This window comes from Vulpes lagopus, chromosome 5 (genome assembly GCF_018345385.1).
Source record: "Vulpes lagopus strain Blue_001 chromosome 5, ASM1834538v1, whole genome shotgun sequence".
Classification (NCBI taxonomy): domain Eukaryota; kingdom Metazoa; phylum Chordata; class Mammalia; order Carnivora; family Canidae; genus Vulpes; species Vulpes lagopus.
In genome coordinates this window covers 112,477,021-112,494,735 of record NC_054828.1, presented here as the reverse complement: position 1 = coordinate 112,494,735, position 17,715 = coordinate 112,477,021, and the positions used below count along the sequence as shown (strand labels likewise).

Below are 17,715 nucleotides of genomic sequence, written 5' to 3'. Positions count from 1 at the left end.
GTGCCTGCTTCCTCACATGTATCCTGGCTTCAGCAGAGGATGCTAGTTTAATGGGCAGGACTTTCTTCTGGAACTTGAGAACGGTTTCCCAAATCCAAGAGCAGCCTTACTGGGCAGGCTCTTGCTTTGGCCAGGGCCGAGCAGCCAGGCTCAGCATTTTCAGAGCTGTGGCTCTCTGGGGTCTGGGCAGGAATGTGCTATTCTGTTGGTGCGGAGTCCTGTGCTGCACTGAGCCATAGCCCACTGTCGTCTTTCCTCAATAAATTTGCACTCAAAATTCTGATACAAGTTACAGGGTACTATCTGGCAAGGCCTTTCCTCTTCTCCCCTCTGTGGTCAGTCCTTTTCTTCAGTGGTTGAGGTGGCCCTTGTGTCCTCAAAACCTGGCCTTGGAATTCACGTGCAGTCACTGTTAGGAGCCCCTCCTACCTACTATCCCTGGGAGCCTCTGGCTGACACTGGACTTCCCAGACTGGACCAGGGGCACAGGGGCAGATACCATGGAGGGCTTAGAAACCTTGGGCTTAGGGACTGGGGTGAAGTAGCTCATGTGTCTTTGCAGGTCAGGGCTTCTGTGGATCATAAAAGTGTATGAGCTATTCCGTTCCATTCCATGAACTTTAGTAGCATTAAAGAAATTTCTTAATTCAGCAGACTTGACTTACCACCCTACCTCCCACCCCTAAGGATGAACAAGATCACTTGAGGCCTCAGCTAATAAGGCATCCGATGATCTCCACAGACTGGACTGCCACATGCTGGCTGGCACGTGGTGGTCCAAAGTGCACCAGCATCATTCAGGAAGAACCCACTTCCTGCAAAGAGCTATTAGCTTGTTACAGAGATGGGAAAGAAGGGACTCATTTTTTTAAAACGATGTGAGCACAAACTTCCACATATTCTTACGTAATCTTAATATCAACTTTCTAACCATTTTACAGATGCTGAAACTGGCTCATAAACAAAAAGTTACCAGATGGCTTACCCAGAGTTACATAGCTAAGATTCATACGTGGGACCACTTGAGTTCAAACCCATCTTTCTAGTAAAACAAAAAGGAAAGGGTCACTTCAGGCTTTAAGGGCATCCAAAACCAGAGTGAGAGAAAAGCTGCCAAATCTAAAGCAGAGAATGAGGCTAAGGTATCTGGGGAGCCAGTTTTCAGAAGAGAGATCAACACAAACCCAGGCTCCTGTCCATGGAGTAGGGTTTGAGCCATTACCCGAGAAAAGGGCAGGCCCTGGCAGGTGGGATGAGAAGAGGATATTTTTGCCAGCACAGCTTGAACACAGGAGTAACCCTGGGTCTGGAGCACTGAGGAGGGGCTCTACACCTGGACCCAGCAGAGCACTCTGGCTTTGACTGTTAGGGTTGGGGGAAGCCACAGACCAAAGAGGTTTGGGTGTGCATCCCAACAGAAACAGGAATTCATAACCACAGGCCCTGTTGGAGGGAGGGTGAGACTAGGTATAACTCCCATCAGGCCCTGTTGGAGGGAGGGTGGGACTAGGTATAACTCCATCAGCTCCTGCAGAGCTGGGACCTGCCCTGACCCTGACAAGGTCTCTCACAGGGGGCCTGGAGGACTTTGTGGGTTAGAAAAGAGTATCATTTAGAGAACACTTATGGTTTCTAGAGCTTCAGTTACCCTTCTGAGGTTATTCAAACAAATCAAGAGATTATTTTCCCAAGTACCTGGGAACCTGTCACACACAGATTCCCACAGAACTCAGAGAGCCTAGTCCTCAAGTAGAAGGGTTTGTGCCAAACAGCACACACATTCTACTCAGTTGCTAAGTGGTGGGAGGTGTTCTGCTCTGTTCCTTTCTTTGGCTCTCCTAATCATAACACAGCTCTAAGTTGAATAAACTTCTTTCCCCTATAACCAGAAATGAGATCTTAGTACCTTGGGAAATAAATGAAGCTATCAGCAAGAAATAAAAACAGCGCTTTAAACAAAATATCCATACTTAAGGCTGTTTCATGTCCATTGAGAAGCAATCTCATACACTCCATGTGGTTGTCATTAACTATAAAAAGTTAAAAAAAAAAAAGTTTTCTGGTCTCCTTTCCTCCTGAGAATCTTCAGCAATTTGATCTATTTATTTTTTTTTAAGTTAACATTGCTCTAATTCTATGCCAAGCACTGTTCTAGCATTTTACAAATATTAAGTCTTTTTTACTTTTACTTTTGGATGAACCCTTTAGCTATATCCCTCTGTGAAAAAGGGTCTGACTCAATGTGTTCCCGTATTATCATTGCAAAGTCATTTTCCCCAACTCTTTACTGTCTACACTTGTGAAGAAGAAAATCTCAAAATAGGCATTCCCCTCGGAGCTTTGCCACTTTTGTCCTATTCCTACCTGTTACCATTAATGAGCTGCAACCATGGCAAGTTGGTGCAGCTTTGGGCTTTAGCTGAAAGGGTAGCGTTGGGAGTTCCCAGTGTAACACTGGTAGGTGTCTATAATTCTGTGACAATACTCCTTAGACAGTGGGGGAACATGGGCCGGTGGAGATGAGGAGCAGACAGCGAGTGCCAGGATAACTGAGTGCACGGGGAAGACTAACCTTGCAGCGGCATCTGGAAGAGATAGGGGATAGGAGCCATTCCATCAGGGAAGCCAACTAGAATGTTGTTGCACAAAAGGCAGATGATGGATGACAATGGTCTGGACTAAGGCAGGAAGGGATGTTATGAAATATGAAAATCCTAAGGATAGGAAGGACTAAAAGTCTTCCAGGCATGGGACATTGAGATGGGGAGAATGAGGGCTGATGCAGATCAGAGAGCCAGTTTGGGATACAGAAGGATGTATTCTGTTTGGGTGTGATGCTTTTCAGCTGCTGTGGGACATATGTGGAGATACAGTGGAGATAATGAAACTGGGGAGTTGGGGCAACATGCGACAGATAAATAATGTGATTACATAAGGGACATTACTCACTAATATAACCCAAGCACTAAGAAAAGTACTGAGCCCATACCGGGGGCTCAGTAAACATTTGTTGACTGAATCATCAGCATAAGGGTAATCGAAGCTCTTTAAATTTTTTTTGAATTTTATTTATTTATGATAGTCACACAGAGAGAGAGAAAGAGGCAGAGGGAGAAGCAGGCTCCATGCACCAGGAGCCCGACGTGGGATTCGATTCCAGGTCTCCAGGATTGCGCCCTGGGCCAAAGGCAGGTGCCAAACCGCTGTGCCACCCAGGGATCCCAATTGAAGTTCTTTAAATATGTACCTCTGGATTAGTTCTCTGAGAGAATGAGAGCAAGGAGAAATGAGCAGAATCTCAGAAAGGGTGGAGGAGAACTCAGAAGAAAGCCATCAAAGAGTCCCAGAATTGCAGGTGTGTGAGGTCTGGAATGAGGTGTCAGCAGGTGAGATTTTGAAGAAGATCCAAGAGAATGAAGTCTGAGGCAGGGACTTGGTATCATAGTTACTCTGATGCTTTCTGGCTATAAGGGGGACACCACATTTCATGGGCTTAGTGATGGACTGGTCTAGAAGCTGTCATTCACCAAGAGGCAAGGAAAAAATGTGTGTGGCCTTAGGACCAGAAAGAGACCTGAAGAAGCTGGGAAAGCTGTGATGAATCCTTAGGAGAGTAATAAAAGGGTCACCAGGTGGGGCTTAGTAGGAAGACAAACTGAGCTTGTGGTGGGGTGGGGGGAAGCAATGTCCAGGGCAGGACCAGGGACAGGCGAGTCACTCACCTTGGAGGACTCTGGCAATGTCAATGACTTCTTCCCTGAGAAGCACTTGGTTAGTTACCACCAAATGCTGCTGCAGATTTGTCCTGGAGGGTCAGCTTGTAAGGCACCAGCTCATTTGCCTATGGGTGGGAGCCTGGGGACTAAGATGGCACTTAATAGGGACACCTGGCTGGCTCAGTCAGTGGAGTAGGTGACTTGATCTTGGGGTTGCAAGTTCAAGCCACATGTTGGGGAGATTACTTAAAAATAATTTAAAAAAAAAAGATGGTACCTTATAGACTTTGTATGACTCTCACACCCATTTGTTTACTCTTTTCCTCCATTCATTCCTTCACTTACAGCCATTACTGAATGTCTAAGTGCCAGGCAAACATGAGGAAAGCAGTGCCTCCTTCCACCCCCACCACCCCCTCCGGGCTCTGTAAATCTGTATGATTTACAGAGCAATCTCACCCCATCACTGTGCTTCCCAGAAGTCCTGGGTGACCGAGTTCTGAACTGAACCCTGCTCTGGTGCAGCAGGTGGGCAGGATGGAAGGGAACAGAGAGGCAATCTCTGGGCCAAGAAAAAGCATGTTTGCTAGTGTAAGGTCTGAAATCTGCTTATTTTGGTAAGCTTTAACTGTCTTTTAGTTCCTGGGTTTGGTTCCATCTTCTCTCTCCTTAGGCTTTTGGCTCCAGCTCTTTTAAAATTTATAGTCTGTCTTGGTTGAGCCAAAGAGAACAAGAGAGTGGAATTGAATGTTCAGACTGTTTGGGTCAGAGAGAAAGGCAGTGATCCCTGGGACCATGTGCCATAGCACCAAATTGGAGAGAAAATCTTAGAAGGGGTGTACCTGGAGGCCCCCTACAGTGCTTTCCTGTTCTATTCTGGGAAGCTCTTGTTTCCAAGAATGGAAGCTGTTCTGTACAAGGAACCTATAGCCTTCTCCTAGGAGCATAGTACTAAGCTAGGGTGGGAGAGGGTATATTGATGGCTGCTGCACTTTCCTTCTCTCCCATCCTGAGGCACCTGCTTGGGAACTGACCAGAAAGTCTCCCAGGAGTAGGAGCTCTGGTGCTGCAGGGGAGGAGGGGAATAGCTTATGAGTGGCCCTGAGAGCCCTGAAAGGGAGGAAACCTGTTCTCTGCATTAGCTCCTTCAGGTCCAGTTGGGGCTGCCTCCTGGGGCTTCAAGATGCTGCAGCCAGAGAGGGGGGCGGGTGCTGGGGTAGAGAGAGGGCAGGGAGGGGGGGGGCTGAAGGAGACAGGCACTGGCTCTGACCACACGGGGCCCCTCCTACCTGCACCTTTTCGCTGCCCACTTTCTCCCGCTATCCTAGCAACAGGACCCACTTTGTAGGACCATCTGTGATCGCCTCCGCCTCTGCCCCACTGCTTAGCACCCATTAGAAGGTGTCGACCTGGTGGTGATGGGATGGGCCTGGTGATCAAAGCAGAGACAGAGAAGCCCTGGGAACTCCCAGAGTTGGGGACAAAGACTCCTTCAAGTACAAAGGGAACTCCCTGAACGCAGTTCTCCACGGGGCTGGGGCAATCTGCCAGGAACGGATGAGGGCTCTTCCCACCTAGCCTCGGTCCCTAAATAACCTCCAGAGCCTCCGGCCGCCTCTGCTGCTATCCTGGCGTGGGCCTCAGGGGGGCGCTGCTTCCCCTCTGATGGCCTGGCTAAAGGCGGCGGGACTGGGCTCCCAGCTCACTGAAGTCCCTGGAAGGGAAGCAGGGTCACCAGAATGAAGAGCACGCCAACTTATCACCCTGTGCTTCCTCCTGGCCTCAGGCAGGCTGTGCCCCTGGGCCGCCGGCCTTCAGGTCTCGCCTTCGGTCGGTGAGGGTCCGCTCCGCCCCCGCCCGGCCAGCAGGCCCAGGTGAGCCCCGAGCGAGGGGGGCGGGGCCGGCCCTTCTGCCCGGATGTTCCCACGCCCCGTCTCCGGGCGCGCACCTGCTTCTGGCTTTCCTGTCTGCTCCTTGGTCTCGCATCTCTCTCTCTCTCTCTCTCTCTCTCTCTCTCTCTCTCTCTCTCTCTCTCTCTCTCTCTCTCTCTCTCACACACACACACACACACACACACACACACACACACACACACACTCACTCCTGACAACTGCATTAAGCACGACCGGCCTGTCCCTCGCTCCACCCACCCCTTGTCCACCCCATCTTTCTCTGGCCCCTGCCTGCCTCGCAGGCCGCCCTCTCCCCTATCCCCTGGTTAACCAGCTGTGTAAAGAGCTGCCAGGGCTGGGCTGATGGATGGGCCCTTCCCCAGCTTCCCTTCCATCCCCTCCCTGCCAGCCCTGTCTCCTCACCTCACCTTCTACTACATATTTTATCATCAGGGAAGGGCACCAGGAGGAAAGGACCTTCTGGATAAGCAAGTGGAGGTGGGTGAGGGAGATAATGGGGGGATGCGGGCAGCTCCTGAAGATAAGGATTTCCTCAGCTCCCCGGAGAGGGCTACATGAATGAGGGAGAAAGCTCCTGATCCTTCTGTCCTGACTGAGCAAAGACTGAAGCTGGGAGGTGGGTGGGCAGGGAGGGCAGTGTGTAAAAGGCCTGCAGCCTCACCTTACACAGAGCAATGAAATCTGTGTGTATTGACTTAGAGCAGCCAGAACTAAGTTTGCATCTCAACCCTGACAGTTATTAAAATGACTGCACGACCTTGGGCACATATGCTTCAGTTTCTCCAACTGAAAAGTGTAGGTCAAACCATCTAGGCTGTCTTGCACCCAGTGTAAGCTCAGTAGATTTGGGCTCCTATCCCTGCTATTAGGGTGCTGGGTCACCCTGCTCCCCTGAAATCTCTCACCTGCATCCTGGATTCCACCCAAGAAAACCTATTCCTACATGCCCTCTATGTACCAGGCACATTCATGCCACAGTGCTATGTAATCCTTCCTTTTATAATTAGGAAAGCAGGAACTCAGAGAGGTTAAAGTGACCAGTGTATTAATAGAAGACCAAGGCAGAACCGAGAATCCTGAGTCCAGAGCCCCCGTATCTGCCATGCCAGCTGGCAGCAGGTTGCTGGAAAAGCTGAGCAAAGGTTTGCTGAGAAATTGAACTGGGCAGAGCTTCCAAGAGGCCTGAGTGGGGGGTGAGAACCCCAACTCTGCTACTGGTCACTTGCTGGGTGACCTCGGGGAAGTCCTTTTCCCTCTCTGAGCCTTAGCTTCCATTTCCTCATCTTGCCAGGGTGTAGGGCAGAAATGGACTGCATCCTTTGTGAGGTCTCATTCCACCCAGAACACTGTTCCCCACCCTGCAAAGGGACCCAACAATGTGATAAAGAGTGGGGCTGCAGCTTAAGGCTGGTCATAGGGTGGAAATCTCGTCCTTTATTTTCCCCACCCTCCATTTCCTTCCTTTTCCCAACCCCCATCATGTCACTTGGGGCCTATAATCAATGAGTCGTAAAATGAGAAAGTATCAGGAACTAGCAAAGCATGGAGAGCAGCTGGGGCAGCCTCGGCAGCCCCGAGTGTGATGGACTGCCAGCCCTTCACCTCAGCCCAGCCTCCCACGCCTGACTTGACTCAGGCCAGCCAGCCAGCAAAGACTCACTCAGCCTTGGGGGCACGGGGGTGCAGCTGAGACCAGAGTGGGGAGGCAGGCCTATTTTCAATGAGTCCAAAAGCCTCACCTTACACAGAGCGATGAAATCTATGTGTATTGACATGGAAAGACACATCCAGGATGTATGGTTGAATCATAAAAGCAGGTTTCATGATCTCACCTATAAAGTGATCCCACCTATGTTATTATGTAGAACTGTTTGTACAAACGTAAAAATATAGGCAGAGAGACTCCAAACTGTAAATAGCAGTTACTTCTGGGAGTAATAGAATAGGGGAAACACTCACTTTCTACTTTGTACACTTTTCCTTTGTTGGACTTTTTTTTTTTTTAAGATTTTATTTATTTATTCATGAGAGAGAGAGAGAGGCAGAGACACAGGCAGAGGGAGAAGCAGGCTCCTTGCCAGGACCCTGATACAGGACTCGATCCTGGGACTCCGTATCACGCCCTGGGCCAAAGGCAGGCACTGAACTGCTGAGGCCCCCAGGGATCCCCATCCTTTGTTGGATTTTTTTTTTTTTAGGATTTATTTATTTATGATAGACATAGAGAGAGAGAAAGGGAGGCAGAGACACAGGAGGAGGGAGAAGCAGGCTCCATGCAGGAGCCTGACGTGGGACTCAATCCCAGGTCTCCAGGATCACGCCCTGGGCTGCAGGCGGCGCCAAACCACCGCGCCACCCGGGCTGCACCCTTTGCTGGATTCTTAAGGCAAGCATATATTGTTTTTATAATAATTTTTAAAAGATCATTTTATATTAAAGATATTTCCACTATGCAAAGGAAAGCCTTGCAGAAGTATGCACGGGCTAATGAAAATGCTCAGTGTCTTTGCTTCAGGCTGGAATTGTATCAACCTAGGGTGGCAGGGCCTGCAAACTCCTGCTGATCCAAAGCACTAGATCTAAAATCAAAGCACAGAGTTTGATTTCTTAGAAGAGAAAATCCACAGTCCCTTAAGTTTAAGGGATCCCTTAATAGTAACAATAATCCTTTAAGTTTGCTTTATAAAGGGCAGCCCCAGTGGCCCCACGGTTTAGTGCCGCCTTCAGCCCAGGGTATGATCCTGGAGGCCTGGGATCTCGTCCTTCTTCTCCCTCTGCCTGTGTCTCTGTCTCTGTCTCTCTCTGTCTCTCATGAATAAATAAATAAAAATCTTAAAAAAAAAAGTTTGGTTTATAAAGACTAAATCTGTCCAAATATATGATTCTTTAAGACAAAGGGGGATGGTAAAAGAGGTCCTTGGTGTCGTAGCCCAAAGAGTGAGTGTGGTGCAACCACTCTTCCCCAAAGGGACTAAGCTTCCTCTGACCAGCCCGAGACCCCGATGGCCTATAGGAGTATTTAGGAATGACTCTCCAGGATCCCTTGGCTCCTTGCCTTCCAACTTTCTCCTGCAACCAAGCCCAGGGCATGCAAGGACTCTCCCTGAGCCAGAGACCCAGGCATGCAGTAGGGGAAGGTAACAAAGGGACTGGTGGGTTTCAGCCTACAAGGGAATGGATATTTGAGGGTGGAGAAGGTGGAGGAGCTGGGTTGGAGGGAGGAGGGCTGTGGGAGGTCACTCTGGCTATGAGGCTCTCTTTCCCTCTTCTGAGGAGTCAGTACACGGACTGGAAGATGCAGTTAGACACAAGTTTATTGGTGGAGCTGTGGTGGAGTCCTCCCTCTCTCTGGGATAGCCAAGGGCACAGCACCAACAGAGGGATGGACAGACAGATCCCCAAAAGGACACATGGATGGTGCAGACTCAGAGAGACCATAGCACAGCCACAGAGGCACAGAGACACACAGGCCACAGCACCAAGAAACACATACACATGGAGACAAAACCACAAGGCTAGAACAAACAGACAAAGTGCGGGTTTTGGGGCTCCTGCATAGACAGAGCGAGGGCCACGTGGGGAGGGAGCCCCTGCTGACCTCCCCCAGGCATAGGCACACCAACAGCACACAGACAGGCAGATGCCCCCAGCCAGCCAGCCAGCCTGCCACACAGACAAATGAACTGCATGGAAAGGACGCTTGTGCTCCCTAAACCACAGGGAGTGGGGACAAGGGATTTCTACACATCCCCACTGAATAACTCCCATTCAGCCTGACTCCTGCCTCCCCACCCCCACACACACACACTTTGGTCTTGTCCACTGGAGCTGGGGGCTAGGGAATGGGCAGATGGAAGGAGGGAGAGAGGAAGGGGTACGGGACCAGCTGTCCCTTCTCCGAGAGCAGGGAGGCAGGTACTGAGAGTCCGGGCCTGAGCCAGGGCCTGGCAGTAGGGTGAGGGCGGGGCCTTGGCTCAGGCTTGGGGGGGCTCCCGGCAGTGCAGGCACTGGGCCATCTCGGGCTGGTACTGCTCAACCTGCAGGGTACAGCTGGAGAATCCAAACCGGGAGTGGAGCTGGGATGTGGCTTCAGCCAGGACAGCTTCAGGGTCAGCCGTGGAGTCTGTGGGAGAGTGATAAGAGGCAGCAGGTTCCCAGGGGACTTGGGAACCAGGCAGGGGCCAAGATAAGGACGGGTGAAGGGGGACCCAATGGTTTGCACAGCATTAAAGCCAGGCTTGAATTAGGAGCTTTATTTTCTTTCTGTATTGTACCAACAGCATAAAAATGCCAAAGAAAAAGGTTGGAGAGATTCACCCCCTAATCAGCCATGCCACCATGCTAACCACCAAACTATTCTTATTTTTCTATTCTCTTCTGCTCTTTGACTATCAATAAACAGCTGTATGTTTCAGCAGCCACAGCACCCGATTCTCCAAGACAATCCAGATGTTAAATATTTTCTCCCATTGTCACTCTAAAGTTACCATCAACTATCCCACAAAGTATAATATTTTTGGCATCCAAATTGCATGTCTCTGATTGCTTCTTGCATCTGGAAGAAACTCAAAAATCCTTTGTCAGCTTGTGAGTCACCATATATATTTTTAATAGTTGAATCATAATGTAGATATAATTTTACATTCAGCTTTTTCCTCTTAGCATTATACCATAAACATTTTTCCTAGTTGCCACACAGTGTTCATAATCATCAGTTTGAATAGTCCCGTGATACCCCACGGTCACAACTTACCTAATGTGCCCTGTTACTAGACCTATTAGCATTAGTGATCTTTTAAAGGGTTGCTGGTTCTCTGCACTACTTCAGAGAGGGTGTAACCTCCCCGCAAAATACCCTGTCCAGGGTTCCTTGTCTCCAACATGCACATACATATGAAAAAGAGATCAAGAAAGAGAGATGGACCTGCAATTCCAGCAATTCAGATTATCTTCCTAGGTTTAGAAGGGGAGCCAGGCTGGGGCGGGGAGAGGCAGGTTGAGGGGGTGGGAAATATCTCTAGGAGGTAACTGGCTAGGGCCAGTGTGGACTCACCAATGGCCAGGTGTGCGGAGGCAACATGGTAAGTAAGCGTAAGGGACCAGAGGTGCAACTCATGAGTTGCCCGGACTCCTGGCACGGACATGAGTGTGTCCCGCACGGGCTCAAACCCCACGCTTCGGGGGGAACCTGCAAAAAGCACCCACCATGCCTTATTACCAAGGCCCCTCCTGCCCAAGGACAGCCCCTTACCAGACTCTACCTCCCCCATTCTGTATCTGCTCACCATTAACCCCCACAATTCACTCTGTGCCCGAATCCTCCTTCTAGCAATAGACCCCAGGACGCAGGCCTTCACCCGACACTCTCTTGAAAGAAGAGAGGTGGCTCAGAGCTGGAGCGAGGTCAGAGAGGACCCAGGTGGGGAACTGTGACATCTGACTTACCTTCCATGAGGACACGAAGAACATCTCGGAGGGTGGGAGCTGTAGATCCCAGGGCACAGATGGAGAAGAGGAAGGTGCTGATGGGGTCAGCTGCCTTGTACTGAGGCTGTAGGGAAAGAGACCTCTGAGCCCAGGAAACAGGAACCTTCCAGAGGAAGACCTAGGGGTGTCTTAGACAAACAGGACCCAAGAGGCCCCTGAGAGCCCTGCTGGGGGAAATGGACCACACCCCAAGCAGGGATTTCGGGGGAGCTAGGAGCTTGGCAGGGGTGGTGGGGGTGGGGGAGAGGCCAAGGGTCCTGTGCCAAGGGTCCAAGGAGGGGGTTAGGGTGTGGAGCTGGGGGAGGAAGGCCCGGGCAGGCCTGTGTGCACAGTACCTTGAAGTAGATGAGGACAGAGGCGGCCAGTACCCCAAGGCTCTGCAGGAGGTCCCCCAGCACATGCACAAAGGCTGCCCGGACGCTGGTGTTCCCCAGGGGCAGGGGCTCCCCCGGCCCCTCCTCCAGCGGTGCATACTCCGCCCCCCTAGACCCGTGGCTGTGGGGGGGCCCAGCCTGGTGCAGCACAAAGGCCATTCTGAGGGGGAAGCAGAGCAGCTCAGCCCAGGCGGCCCATTCCTGGCCTCCTCTGCCCTATTTCCACATTCTCTCCACCTCCCCCTATCCCCCCGGAGCTCTTTCCCCACCGATTTTCTCCCTACTTTCCCAGCCCGAGACAAAGACAACATCGGCCAAGGGAGACAAATCATGTAGCCTGGGGGACATAACACTGTACTTGGTGCTGGAGACATGGATTCACATCCTGACCCTGCTATTTACACCTGTGCAAATCACCTAGCCACCTCTTCCATTCTGTTTCTGTTTCATTAACTGTACACTAGAACTGATACTGTCTACATCATGGGGTGGTTGTGGGGCTCAGATGAGACAGTGCTGCCGAAAGCCCCCAGCAGAGTGGCTGGTACACAGCAGGCCCTTAATAAATGCCTGCTTACTGGGTTCTAGGTCTTTCTCCCATCTGTTTTAAGGCAGCCCTAGGGCAGGCGACAGGTGAGAACTGTGTATGTGTATGTGTGTGTGTTGCATGCCTGTTGGGGAGGGGAGAGAGCCAGCTCTCCCACCTGGGAGGAGGACCCCTCGCCCTGAGCCCCACATGGTGCCTGCTCCATACTGGCACGTACAGCAGATTGGCACAGACTGCGATGCTGGCGGTCAGCAGCATGGCACCCCCCTCGATGTGGTAGTCGCTGTGCAGCAGGCGGATGAAGGCCAGGTACAGGAGGATGCCAGTGACCATCCAGAGGGAGACCACAGAGGCCAAAGCCCCCAGAGTCTCTGCAGGGGGAGACAAGCTATCAGAGACCTGCCCGGGACCCTAGGAGGTACCTTCTGGTAAGGTCAGAGGCTCACTGGGCTATGCAGGGCCTTACCTGAGCGGTGCCAGCCAAAGGTCATGGTGCGGGTGGCTGGACGGGTAGAGAGCCAAAGGGAGAAGAGGCTGCCTATCATGCTGCCCACATCTGCCAGCAGGTGGGCTGCATCGGTCATAATGGCCAGGCTGTGCGCCAAATACCCACCTGCAAGGATAAAGCAGTGTACTCTGGGTCCAGTTAGAAAGTAGCATGAGCTGTGGCAGCATGTGGATAAGCAGGGAGAAAAACTGGGGGGCCCTGCACCAAAATGTGAACTGTGTTTTTCTCTGGTGATGGGACCACAGGGAGTTCTTACTTGCTTCTTTTCACTCATCCACATTTTCTAGTTTTCCTATAATGACACATTTTCATATCAAGAAAATAGGACTTTTAAAAGACTCAGCTAGGGATGCCTGGGTGGCTCAGTGGTGGAGTGTCTGCCTTCGGCTCAGGGTGTGATCCTAGGGTCCTGGAATCGACTCCTGCATTGGGCTCCCTGCAGGGAGCCTGCTTTTCCCTCTGCCTATGTCTCTGCTTCTCTCTGTGTGTCTCTCATGAATAAATAAATAAAATCTTAAAAAATAAAAGACTCAGCTAATGCTGAGAAGCTGCCCTGGCTCCCTGCTGTAGACCTTGCCCTGAATTCCCCTTGGTGCTGTCTCCTATCCTCTCTCGCTCCCTGAGTCCTGAGCACCCAGGTCTCCACTGCAGCCATCTCCTTCTCTGCATGTCCACCAGGAACGTTGCTGGGACTCTGGGCGGAGAGTGGCTCAGGCCGGGGTCAAGAGGACGGGGTTGGAGGAGCAGCCCTCTGACTTACCAACCACCTCCCCAGCCATGAAGACGCAGCACACGGCACAGGCGGCACACAGCTGCCTCTGCGCCTGCAGCCTCTCAGGGGTGAGGCCCGGCTGTGGCAGGGGGTCCCTGTGGCAGTGGTGGAAGGGCATCTCCACAGATTTGGGTTCCTCAGGGAGGGCCTCCGAGGGCTCTGTGAAGAGACTGAGATGGGTAGCGTGATTCAAACTGGTGCATGGCCATGGTCTGACCTGTTCCTCAGTCCCGCTAGACAGGCTTCATTAGCCGTGGCCCAACACTCGCTCTGTCTGTCCCAAGGCCTGCTCAAACCTGGGATCCTCAGAGACAGAGGGCCATGTGAGAGAGTGGGGCTAAGAAACCGCTCAGAGCCCAGCCTCCCTTTTCTGTCATACACAGAGCCATGGAATTTCACAGCTGGAAAGCCCTGTAGAGATGGTCTCGTCTAACACTTGTTACAGAAATGACAAGTATGAGGCTCAGAGAGGGGGAAGACATATGGAGGCCACACGGCAAGTTCGTGGTATAAAGTAGACTCTACCATAACGAATTGATAGGCACCATAAGGAACACAAGTGAGCAGGAACTTGCTGACCTCCAGGAGCTTTTGGTGAACAAGATGAAGGTGTATCTAGTGCTATGACAGAAGCAAGAGAGTAGCTATTGCCATAAAGCCAAATGCTGTCAGGGCTGGGAGGATAGAGGAGTACATGAATTAGAGTGAAATCAGAGAAACTGAAGGATGGGGAGGGTTTTGGTAAAGACTGGGTGAACATGCCAGGCAGAGGCAATAGGAAGGGAAGGTGGTGTCAAAGGGTGAGCATACAATCCTGGCCTTGGTGCTTCCCTCCCAGATCCAGGTCCCAGTGTCTCCATCTAGATCCTTCCCCTTCCCTATGTAGACATGCAGCTGAAATGTGGCCATTTAAAAGAGTGGAATGTTGGGATCCAGAAAAATCTGATATTTCAGATCCCAGAGTTGGGGTTGTTATAGGGAGTATGAAGCACAGACTGCTGTGGCTGGGGAGGCAGTGGGAGGATGCTGGATTTGGAGGCTGCCCCATGTTAGCTGGACCTCGGTCTGATCATAAGCACCTAGCAGAGGCCACCTTAACTGTACAGTGCCAAGCCCCCCTTGGGGAATGAATGGGGCTGGGGCCTCACCTGTATGCCAGACATTGAGCTCAGGCTGTTTTAGGTTCATACTGGCCCAATTCCTAACCCCATGACTACCAAGTCTGAACCCCAGCAAGGCCAGAACCTTCCCACGGAACGAAGGACCTAATAGAAAATACAGTCCTAGAAATACTCATGGAAGTGTGACTAGAATACCCATGAGTGAAATCGAAGGCTCTTGGTTGAAAAGTGGTCACAACAGTAAAGTAAGGAGGGAAGCCTGGGGCCTTCAGGCTCAGAAAAGCTCTGCCAAGTGGGTGAATTGAGGTGTGAGGGTGGTGGGGGGACATTTGGTGCTTCTAGGGAAGATTCAAGTGCTGGCAGGTAGATTAATTTCTTGGAATTTTCTTCCAAGACTTAGTATCTCAATGTGTATGATTCTGGTGTGTTTCCAGAGGAGACAGGGAAATGAGGGTGGCTCTGAAACCCATCCTCATTCTTCAATGAGATATACATATAGTTGGGCGCCTGGGACTCAGGTGGTAGGTGGTATACACATGGTGAAGCCTGGTCTAGTGGGAGAGACAGATGTTTCACCGATGACTTACTAGGCAAGGAGAGGCTGGGGCCAGGAGGATTATGAACGAAGGACTTTGGAGCACCAGGGAGGGAGTGACCACCTGTGATGGGGGTGAGGACAACTTCACAGAGGGAGAGATGTTCAACATGAGACCTAGGTGAAAAAGAGGGCTCCATACACATGGGATGTCAATGACAAGATAAGTGGCTAGGAGTTTTAAGTATCAGGAGCCAGGCCAAGGGCTGAGGAGGGAAGCAAGGGCTCAAAGGAACATGGAGGGAGATACACTGATTGATTTCACATATCTTTCCCAAGCCCTGAGATGACCTTGCTGAGGTATATTAGTCTGGGAGGGAGAGAGGAGAGAAGATGGAAGGGTTCAGACTAGACCAGGCCACAGATTCCCTGCCCAGAATTTTAGAGGAGGGGCAGGTAGGTTAGGGAAGAGTCTCTTTCAGAAAATACTGCAGGATTTGGTGACTAATGGTCATATGAGGATGAAAATGAGCCGGGAGTCAGAGATGCGGGTCTGGTTAGCAAGCACAGGCTGCGTGGCTTTGGGGCAGTGGGCAAGATGCCTTTTTTGTAAGGCACAGAGTAGCCAGTCATCAAGGTAGCCACCCATCAACAGGCTACTCCCTTTTGTTCTGCATGAATTGGGCACTAAAGAAGCCTCATTGTTGGGGTGCCTGGCTGGCTCAGTTGGTAGAGCATGCGACTCTTAATCTCAGGGTCATGAGCTCAAGCTCCACCTTGGGCATGGAGCCTACTTTAAAAAAAAAAAAAACATTAGAAAAAAAAGAAGCCTCATTGTTGGTGTGAGTGGGTGTGTGTGTGTGTATGTGGGTGGGGGGTTACACGCTGTTTAGAAAGAGAAAGAAAGGCAGTTTTCTCTCCTTGACCCTCTGAAACCCCCAACAAACCAGTAATATTGAGTGAGGTAGAGGGGAAGTTTGGGGAGGGGACAGGGCCTGAAGCAGAGTCAAAAGGATATGTGAAGAGCCAGCCAGTGTCTTGGCTGGAGCCTCCACAGCTGCCCACGTCTGCAGTCCCCTGCAGGAAGGAGTCAGACGGGAAGTCTGTCCTCCCTTCTGTTCATCCACTCCCCCACCCACTCAGGTTTACGGCCCTCGCCCAGGGAAAGAGCGAGAAACACACAGAGGAACCAGAGACAAAGGGAAAGGTGCTCGGAGGGAAAAAGAACGGTTGGGAGAAATGAAGAAAGGGGGGGGGGGAAGCCGACGAGAAAGAGCTAGAGAGCCTGTCAAATTTCCGAGACAAACGGACGGTCAGCCAACAGACAAAATGGCCAGCGGAGGTGGCCAGGATGGGCCTGGCGCGGCGCTCCGGGGGCCAAGGCGCACAGAGCCGGCGGGCGCCGGGCGCGGGAGGCGGGCGGGACGCGGAGGAGGTTCTCCGGCCGCCCCCGGCCCGCTGTCCCCGCCGCTCCCCGCGCCTCATTTCACACCTCGCCGCCCCCGGCCCCGTCTGTGCGGAGCCGGGAATACCCCCTGCCGCCCAGACCGCACCTGCTCCTTCCCTGCCACCCCCTCGCCTCCCAGCGGCCGCCGCCCCCCAGGGGCCGGGAAGAACCGCCGTGGAGCCGGGGCCCATCCTCGGTCCGGGTGCGCACCGCTGGCCGTGGCTGGAGGGGGCGCCGCGAGCCCGGCGCACGGAGGAAAGGGCCAGGGGCCTGCAGAGGGGGCTCCGAGGCCGGGGCGGCGAGATGCTCCCACCAGCAGGGCGCCGGAGCAGTGCAGACATCGGGGCACCGGGCGCGACTCCGGCCCGACGGAGGGGCAGCTGCTCGCGGGAAAGTCAGATGCGGCGAGGGCGGCTGAGGGGTCCGGAGGCTTGGGGGCCGGGCCGGGGAGCCGCTTTGCGCGACCGAGAAAAAGCGTGGCCGGGAGGAGGCAAGCAGGCTGCTGGGAGGGGCGGGGGCTTCTGGCCGTGTGGCCGGGGAGGACAGCGCCCGGCGCCGCGAAGCCGAGGAGTTGCGGTGCGCTGGGGCGGCCAGCCGGGGCCGCGCCGAGGGAGACAACGAAAGGGGCGGATGGCACGAGGGTGGCGCCCCCAGGCTGAGGGCTGGCCCAGGTCTGTCCTACCTCTTCAAGCGCAGGCCGCCACCGGCGCCGCCGCGGTCCCGGGGGCTCACCAGGCGAGTGGTCTCCGAGCCCCCCGTGGCAGGAGAGGGCTCCATGTCTCCGCGGCCCCGACCGTCTAGGCCCCACCGAGGAAGAGAGAGGCGGGGCCGGCCCTGCACCAAGTCCGAGCGGCCAGCCGACCCTCGGACTCCCCGCAGGGCCGCGGGGCCACCAGAGTGGAGGGAACTGCAGCGACTGTGGCGCGGGGAGTCCGAACTGCAGATCCCGCTGCCTTTGGAGCCCCGCCCCGCGTGGGGCGAGCTCCCCAAGCCCCGCCTCCAGGCTCCCGGGCCTCTCCCCCATGCCTAAGCCCCGCCCCCATAACCAAAGCCCCATTTCCCAATGCCAGAGCCAGGTGGGGGCGACGGAAGTCCTCTGCGCCCCCTCAGGGTTCTAGAAAACACCTAATCTCCATAGCCCCGCCCCCACCCAAGTCCCGCCCGCCGGTTCTAAGCCAAGCTCCCAAAACCTAGGCACCTCTCGACCAACCTTCCCCCAAGAAACACCTCCCTTCGCAAGCCTGCACGGGGGGCGGGGGGGGGGGGTCCTCCAACCCCTCCCGACAGAGGCACAA

At 53.0% G+C, this 17,715-nt stretch overlaps 1 protein-coding gene across 2 annotated transcripts; it reads right to left on the bottom strand.

Annotated features, from left to right (window-relative positions):
• Positions 1 to 8,925: 8,925 nt before the first annotated feature.
• On the bottom strand, positions 8,926 to 17,382 carry SLC30A3 (solute carrier family 30 member 3). 2 transcript variants are annotated; one of them, XM_041754379.1, is made up of 8 exons: positions 17,103 to 17,382; positions 13,306 to 13,487; positions 12,504 to 12,650; positions 12,255 to 12,408; positions 11,452 to 11,650; positions 11,075 to 11,180; positions 10,683 to 10,817; positions 9,465 to 9,752 (listed from the first exon to the last, which is right to left on the bottom strand). In XM_041754379.1, the coding sequence occupies exons 1-8, from the start codon at positions 17,195 to 17,197 to the stop codon at positions 9,604 to 9,606; spliced, it is 1,167 nt and encodes a 388-aa protein (XP_041610313.1). In that variant the 5' UTR covers positions 17,198 to 17,382; the 3' UTR covers positions 9,465 to 9,603. The 2 variants fall into 2 exon arrangements, with proteins under 2 accessions (XP_041610314.1, XP_041610313.1); XM_041754380.1 differs by lacking the exon at positions 11,452 to 11,650 and having other exon boundaries at positions 8,926 to 9,752.
• Between the last annotated feature and the right edge of the window lie 333 nt (positions 17,383 to 17,715).

What these genes read in the sequence shown, in the direction of transcription:
- SLC30A3 (XM_041754379.1), bottom strand. Translation starts at nt 17,197, where the DNA reads ATGGAGCCCTCTCCTGCCACGGGGGGCTCGGAGACCACTCGCCTGGTG. An exon ending in CTTTGGCTGGCACCGCTCAG is followed by an intron (nt 12,409 to 12,503) that starts GTAAGGCCCTGC and finishes CTCCCCCTGCAG; the next exon opens with AGACTCTGGGGGCTTTGGCC. An exon ending in CTGTCCTCATCTACTTCAAG is followed by an intron (nt 11,181 to 11,451) that starts GTACTGTGCACA and finishes CTTTCCCTACAG; the next exon opens with CCTCAGTACAAGGCAGCTGA.